Source organism: Castanea sativa, chromosome 8 (genome assembly GCF_040712315.1).
Source record: "Castanea sativa cultivar Marrone di Chiusa Pesio chromosome 8, ASM4071231v1".
In the NCBI taxonomy this organism is placed as follows: domain Eukaryota; kingdom Viridiplantae; phylum Streptophyta; class Magnoliopsida; order Fagales; family Fagaceae; genus Castanea; species Castanea sativa.
The window spans coordinates 4,292,606-4,300,801 of record NC_134020.1 but is presented as its reverse complement, the minus strand read 5'-3'; the positions used below and the strand labels follow the sequence as shown (position 1 = coordinate 4,300,801).

Sequence of the window (8,196 nt, the reverse complement as noted above, 5' to 3'; positions counted from 1 at the left end):
TTATTTTCCTGCTCCTTGCTTGGGCCGCGTTCCTTGTGTTGGGGTTTATGCCCTAAAATCCAATTTATTGGCATGTCATAAATAATTAAATTATTTAATTATATGAGACTATTTGTAAATGAACTAATGTGACATTATTATAGTCCATGAGGTGCATAGTATTTGATTTAAGTGATTTAGTCACAGAAGATATAAATCACAAGTTCTTTGTAAACTCAGAATTTTAGTTCGTAGTTGGTGATAAAATTGGGCATTTCATTTGTGAAGACTATAACATATCAACTAAGATGATTTGTCTTGATCAAGGAAGTGAAGACTTCTAGTTGATATGTGTTGATGCCCACTTTCGCAAGGAGGCCTAATAGCAGGAAGAAGCCTAACAATATGGGAGGAAAATAGTTAGTAAATTGAGAAAAAAAAAAAAACCATTACGCCCGAATGACAAGAATCATGGATCATAGGCCTAAGAAATAGCAAAAGGGCCTCAAAGAAAGCAAGTGGGCTCAAAGGAGCCCAGAGAAAGAAGTAGTAAACCCATGGGCATTATGAGAAATAGAAAGCAAGCAATGGGCCAAAGAAGCCCAAAGTGATGAATTAAGTAAGTAAGGGGTTAAAAAACCTCAAAAGTAAAGGATGTGGTAATTTGGGCTGGGGAAGCCCAAAAGGCTTAGTAAAAACTCATGGGAACGAAGAATTGGAATGGGCTGAGGATGCCTAAGGAAATGAAATGGGCTGAGGATGCCCAAAAGAATGAAAAGGGCCAAGGAAGCCTGGAAGCGATGGAATGGGCCATGGAAGCCCAAAATAGCAAGGATACTGGCCTAATGCTAATACTGGGCCACTGGAATTAAGCAAAGGGAAGGCATATAGCAGGCCCAAAAGAGGCCCAACAAGCACGAGTTAAATAACAACATGGCAGGAAGGACATAATGGTATGGAAGAAGTGCTAACCGACTCGCAAAAGGGGTAAAGGATGGACTTAAGAAAGAAAACCCATAATCAAGCAAGGCCCAGCCTGAGAAAGAAGAAAGACATAAAGAATGAAAGCTTAGAGACTCATTCACGCCACAAGAGGTCAAGAATGAGCAGCAAAATGTGCAGAAAAGCCTTCAGGCCATGGCAAACGCATGAGCAGCAGACAAACCATGGACATACATGAAAGTGGAGTACGCATAAGGCTCAGGCACCACTAACTTGTACCCAGCTAATACAAGAGTGGTGGGCCATGGGTTAGAGGTAAGAGAGGGTATGGTCTGGTGGTGGGAAGAAGGGGAGAGCCTATTTTGGGGTTTCCACTCAAACTCTTTTACAGGAAATGTCCTGCTGGGATGACATTCCACCTAAAAGAGGGAAAGGTGAATTGGAATCACTAGGTGCATGCCATGAGGGATAGTGAGAGAGAATGCCCACCCTTATCCAGATGGGAATGCCATGGTGAGCAAGCAAAAAAATTAAAACTTTTTCTTTTTCTAGTAATGGGATGTGGCACGACCAACACACATAAGTGGTGGTGGCTGGGCAACTGACAGACCAGTGGGTGGTCTGGAATGGACACCCACACCAAGAGAAAAGTGGTTAAGGGGTAAAATAGTAAAAACCCAGTCACGGTAGGCAGTATAAAAGGGGGCTCAGCCATGCATAGTGAACAACAAGGAGTGGAGAAAGAAGAGAGTACAACATAACAACATCATGAAGGAACTAAAGAGTGGAAAATAGAGCAGAAAACTCAGAAGGGAAAAAGAATTAGAAAGAAAGACAAAGAAATAGGCAAGAGTGAGATAGGAGGCATGCACCAATAGGCTAATCCCTTTTCTCGCTCTAAAAGCCTACCCTCTAGTAAGGATTAAGAAATTTAGGGATTAGCCATTTAAGCCAATTCTCTCAAAGTGGATAATTTCTGTGGCAAAAATCTTCTTGTGAGATTGCCCACATTGAAGAGTGGTTCCCTTCTTGGACTTAACTCCGTAGGGAAATCAAGCATGACAGACTAACCATTCTTCCCTTTTATTTTATTTATTAAGCATTAGTGTGTTTTCTTTTCTTTATCGTTATCATATTATTCATGTTGCATTTATGTTTGCTACATTGCTTCTTTCTTTATTGAGATCATCATTTAGTATTTCTTTGTTTTCTGGCTGAAAGAAGAATATTTCTTTTGTTGTTATATTACACATGTCTGCTATAAATCTTTTCCAACAGTTTCCTTTGCTATGGGCATGTGACCAAAGTTTTAGCAAAGGGGTTTTAGTTTGTGTACAAGCCGGCTTGGGGTGTGTTACAATCAAGCTGATCCTAACTCTCCTACCCAGAACCATTGTGCCATATCGTGGCAGGAGGCAGCCCAGCCTGCAGTTGCAAAAAGGCCCACCACACTATATTGATATGTTTTAAGATTTAAAACATATTAAACTGCACCACTGTGAGATTTATTATTCTCCTAACGACTATCAAATGAATAATAAATCTCACAACTTCTATTTACATGAACTCTTAATCTTGAGAGGATAATGAACTTGATCATGAAGTGTAGATTGCTTTGATTTATCAGAAGTGAGATCGAAAGTCATGATCAAATCCTCAGTTTGTTGGGCAGTCGCATTTAATATTGATGGAATATATATTCTCAAGATGGAATTCATAATCTCTTAACTGAGATATAAAATATTCCTTTAAGATAAGTTTAATAGGTTTGGTTATTCAAAGTGTTAGACCTAACCACTTTAGTAAGAAGTTACTAAAGTATATATTTATGAAATTGGATTTCATAAATATATGATGAATAACTTAAATGATTAAACTGGGTACTCAAGGATTGAGATGTAGTAATCTTCAGAGTGGCAGTCAACATTCATGACTTTGTATTACTATGAATATTTTCATGAAGTAGTTGCATGTATAATAAAGTCTTGGGATATAATTTATTAATAAGGCTTCTAGTGCAATTATATTTATATAGTAGTATTAAATATAATCAATGGTAACTTTGAACTTGTTAAGAGTTGACAGAAAAGCCCAAGACACATTGGAGCTAGAGTCTTATTTGTTCCCTTTTGGTCCCACTCCAAGCCACATGCTAAAGCCCAATTGGAATGACCCAAAAGGCTAGCCCAATTAGATAATTAGTTATACATATAAGGAGAGAAACATACAGAATATTCATTTAGATGTTGTGAGGACTAAAATGGTGTGTATGTGAGTGTGAGCCACTCTCTGATTCTCCCTTGAACACATAAGTGTAAACTGATTAAGAGACCACACTTCTTGGGCATAAGTGGAATTGGAGCGAAGATTAAAAGTGTTCCTAAGTGCTTCTAATATTTGGTTTTGAATTTCACTGCACTATGGTACGCTCTCTTGTTCTTAAATTCAGAAACTTACATAGTACATGTTATTAATTGCGAATGAAGTAGATCCGTTAATTTTCCGTTGCATATGTTTGGTATGCAATACAAAATATGATTTTCCAACACCTTGGGCATGGCAATGTCTATTTTACATTTCCTGTACCTTGCGGGGCCATACCTTTGGAACATTGGAAATGTCTAATTTACTTTCCCGCTCTATGTGGTTGCATTGTGCATGATGTATGTATGTATGTGTGTGTGTGTGTGTGTGTGTGTGTGTGTGTGCACTTTGTATGATGGACTCTCGTGGCTACGTGATTAACCCTCTCTAGTCATGAGAGTTCTTAACCTTGTAGTGTGGGTTTGTGCTCAAGACGATTGCCATAGGTGCATATTCATGCTATATTGTGTGCACGATCATCGCAGTTTGATTGTCTGGATCCATGTCACTAAGTGACGTTGGTTTCCCCATGTATGTGACACGCATCAACATGCTTGATGCTTTGATTGGCTTCGGCTCGTCACAGTACGAGCATGTTGATACGCGATGTATACACAAATGCAAAACCCAGTCGGTGCGCTATAGCGCACCAAATGCAAAACTCTTCTGGATTTTCGCCGTGAAAATGGGGCATCCCTGTTGCCATATTCTCATGTCGAATGCTTGATGAGAATAGCATTTTGTGTGCTATGATGCTTCTAAGATGAAGCGCTGCTGCCTTTCCACCACGAAAATAAGGCGAAATGTTGCCGGATTTTCACCGTGGAAATATGGCAACAATTCCAAACACAGTTGGAAAGCATCAAATTGAGACCATAAGCATTCCGATACCAAACCTCAAAACCGTACATATTTAAAGCCCTAAAAGCTAACGCCAATAGCTTGTTTTCATTTGCCAATGTCCTTAAATTATGATTTTATACCAAAACAAATGACTGTCTATAGACAGCCATCGTGGGGTGCCTAATACCTTCCCCACACGTAACCAGACTTTCGAACTCAAAAATCAAGATTTTTTATCCATCCACATAGATTAGGAAAATGACATTTTTCTTAGCCTATGATTGATAATAAAATCAAATAGTGTCAAGTGACCAATCACACCTAGAAAAAACCTAAGAATTGGTGGCGACTTCACTTATCCTTGGTAATGTCCATAAAATTAACTCATATTTTAGTCACACACCTGAGATGACACACCTCCATACCATTATCTCTCGCACCGAGGCTGAGATAGATGAAAGGCGTGTGAGCGTCAACGTGATGGGCGGTCGAGCAGCCGCGAGGAGTCGATAGGAAAAAATTGATTTTAATTTTTAAAATTTTTTCCATATTTTTATTTTAATTTTTGAATTTAAAATTTTCAAAAACAACATAGTTTTTGGACACTTAACAGCAATCCCCTAACGGACACTAATAATAAGACCCAAATTGAATAAAGATAAAAGATAAATGACTGAATTGAATTAAATTTTAGGCAAAGTTTGATAGTGCAATTTGTATTTGCATAAAACCAATTAAATATAGGTGGCTAATCATACCTTAGAATTTTAATCATCGTTAGCAACTTCAATTTTTATGTACACACCAACACATGCGAGATGTCTTGCCCATCCATGGGTGAGACCAAAATTTAGTAGTGCTAATAGTATTAGTATTCATCATCGAGCCTATGAAATTATGATTGCTTGCTTCAAGTTGTCTTGATATTTTATTACTAATACTAAACCATCAATTAATAATGAAGAAAATCATAAGGGACTATTTTTTGTGGTAGTCACTTGAAATTTCTCATCATTAATCCTACAACATAGGAGAAAAAGAGGAAACTACAAAAGTGAAAAAAAAAGTTATCAAAATATATATATATATATATATATATATATATATATATTAATTTCAGAGTAGGAAAAATCTCTTAAATTTATTTAAGCTTTTGTGTGTCACCGTCAACATCCAATTTTCAATTGAAATGGAAATTAAGAGTTATTATTCTCAATCTTGTGATCAGTGTTGGATCTTAAGCAGATACTAATTTCTCTACACATTGCAGCTTTTGGCCGTAAACAAACAATTGTGACTAATGGTTTCTGGTTGATCAGCTTGAGGATAGAATTTTGAATTATTAAATGAGCTCAACTTTATTTCCGCGTTGCTTTCTTGTTGCTTCATATTTGCTTCAACGTCTTTATTTGCAGCATCCTTGTAAATGATGTATAGGATCATTTGAGAAATTCCAAATAGGAATCCCATGACATTTGGCAACTGATTATCCATTGTGTTAGACAAGATTATCCATTCCCATGATAATTTTTAAAACTTAATTAGAAAAAGAGTATGAGAGTCATGCATGTATGTTGCTTATAAACTATAAAAGAATATTGATATAGGAACTAACCGCAATGAAGAAATCCCTTACGAAATATCCATAGAAGAACCACACGGTGGCACAAAGGGTGAGAAAAAGGGAGAGAGTAAAAGGCATGAACTCTACACTTTTGGTTCTTATAACTCGCATCTGCAATTTAAAATATTATAGCTCCATGATTTGAAAGTTGATGAAATATATATATAGACACACTATCATGCATGATATATATACTATTCACTAGCTAGAACATACCATGATGCTTAATGGAGCAGCAAAAACTGCTAGGTTGTAAACAGCGCATATCCATCCAATGGCATTAACACGTTTGGACCCCTTTAAAAGGAAGATTGTGGTTACCATAATCAAACCAAAGGCCCCTATATTGCTGATTACTAATCTCACTGTAAAAAGCTGCAAATGCACATAAAACGAATTTAACCTATTCTTGTATCAATAAGCCATATAGCTAACACAGTCGAATCTTAAATATCATTGCAATGACTGTAAACATGATTATTCTTTTGGTGATATAATAAATAATTAGTCACTTACATTACATAGAGGAAACATAGGGGAGATATCTCATATTCTTTTTTTTTTTTCTTCTTACTCTTTCCCTATTTTTCATTTTTTTTTATTGTTTTTTTAAACGAACCAAATATTATTCAGAAAACAGAAATTGTCAAAGTACAAAGCCTCTAGAGCTGGTGGTAGAGACTCTTCCGACCACACAAGTTCATCTTTTTTATTTCTATTTTTTTTGGTTTTAAAGGAAGAAATCATCAATTTATTTCTTTTATTTTGATTTTATACAGACGTACTCAAATTACTTTCACACAAAAAGTTGTTGTACAATTACCTTCTCTTTCTTCGGGGCATATATAATGTACAAAGTCAAGTAAATTACTTCAATAACGCAGCCAATGCCATTGATGGTAATGATCAAATAAGCGTTTGTCTTGAGGAAACCATAATATAATAACAACATTGCACTAAGAAGGGAAATCACATAAGGTATGGATTGGAACCCCTCTGATGATTTCTTCTTGCAAATTTTGTAAAATGTTGGTCTGTGAGAGAGAAGAGCTTAGGTTAGCAGCAGTGTCATGTGATTTTTTCATATGTAAAAATATAAAATTGTTTTTCATAGTTCCTTACATTGGCGCCATGAACACCAAAAATGACACAATGTTACCTACATACAAAAAGAAACCCCATTATTAGCTAATAAGAATTCACATAATATGAAATGAAATTTGATAAATCTCATGGAAATTGAATAGCATTGTGAAGATTTAGTAAACAATTGCAAGGTAAAAAGTCTATAATCTAGAAAAGGCATCTTAAAGATGATCTTAGGGACAGTTAATGGATTTACTCATGAAGTCATTTGAAAAGAATTATATTAATTAACATATGAGAACTAAAATATAACCATATAAATACCTAAAAAAACAAACTAAAGGCATCATTATACCTAACAGACCAAATATGAGAGACAATTGATGTTCTGTTAAGAACCCCATGCTAGTGATGCAATGTGAGATACCAAAGAATATCTGGGAAACCTCTTCGTATAGATATCTATTTAAGACTACGAAGAGCTTCAAATGGAACTATCCCAATGCCCTCTCTTATATAACCCCAAAAAGAGTTTGGTAAATCATATTGAGTTTGGTGGTTTGGTTTCTATTATCTTGTTTCTAATTCTGATATGGTTATTAGAAACTTGCCCACCCATGCGCGACTTTAGATATAATTAAGATAACAGCCAAAGTTTGCCAAAAAAATCTGCCAACCCATTTACTTTGAAACTGAGTAATGTGATAACCATGTCACATTATAGTTGGGGTGAGGAGTAGGAAAATAAAGAAACGTTAATCTCACAAACAATTCTAAAAGATGTTTGCTCTAATCAATATTCCATAATATCATTAAGGATCGACCTAAATACACTAGCCCACGTATGCTATTGTATATTAATTTAGTTGGCTATCTAAAAATTTGATTGACTCACCTAAATCATGTAAGTGTTGGCTTTTACTAATAACCGATGCATGCCAAGGTAATCAAAGTAAAATATGGGTTGTACACGTGTTACGCCAAACCCATATCTAACACATCCAAAATCGGTTCATTCACTTCATTATTAAGCTCGAGCTTAATATTTATTTTCAACTAGTCGCAAATCCGTGGGTTTCAGTTAGCTCAATCAGTAAAATCTTTGTAGACACTCAATTTTGAACCCATAATTTAATTTTGGAAGATGGTTGAAATGATCATTCTAAGTACCCAAAAAATCATAATTGCATTTCATGCATTAAATCATTCATCACATATCATAAAAATGATTTTAAGATTCTAACGATCATAATGGTATGTCCAGTTCTCAAATTGGACCGTCGGATTGAAAGACATCACAATATCAAGTTTCCACGGTCTGCATACATTTCATTTGGGTGAAACCAATCATGGGTGAT

The 8,196-nt window shown here is 35.7% G+C and overlaps 1 protein-coding gene across 1 annotated transcript; it reads right to left on the bottom strand.

Moving 5' to 3' along the window:
* Nucleotides 1–5,385: 5,385 nt before the first annotated feature.
* Nucleotides 5,386–7,242, bottom strand: LOC142605766 (bidirectional sugar transporter NEC1-like). The gene is made up of 6 exons (XM_075777205.1): nt 7,194–7,242; nt 6,875–6,911; nt 6,576–6,786; nt 5,969–6,127; nt 5,744–5,863; nt 5,386–5,610 (listed from the first exon to the last, which is right to left on the bottom strand). Exons 1-6 carry the CDS (start codon nt 7,240–7,242, stop codon nt 5,386–5,388), a joined length of 801 nt encoding a protein of 266 aa, XP_075633320.1.
* Between the last annotated feature and the right edge of the window lie 954 nt (nt 7,243–8,196).

Excerpts from the sequence above, each read along its gene's own strand:
- LOC142605766 (XM_075777205.1), bottom strand. The coding sequence starts at position 7,242 with ATGGGGTTCTTAACAGAACATCAATTGTCTCTCATATTTGGTCTGTTA. Across the intron at positions 6,128-6,575 it reads ATGCCCCGAAGAAAGAGAAG|CTTTTTACAGTGAGATTAGT; the intron begins GTAATTGTACAA and ends GTGCATTTGCAG. Across the intron at positions 5,611-5,743 it reads TAAGGGATTTCTTCATTGCG|TTGCCAAATGTCATGGGATT; the intron begins GTTAGTTCCTAT and ends ATGGATAATCAG.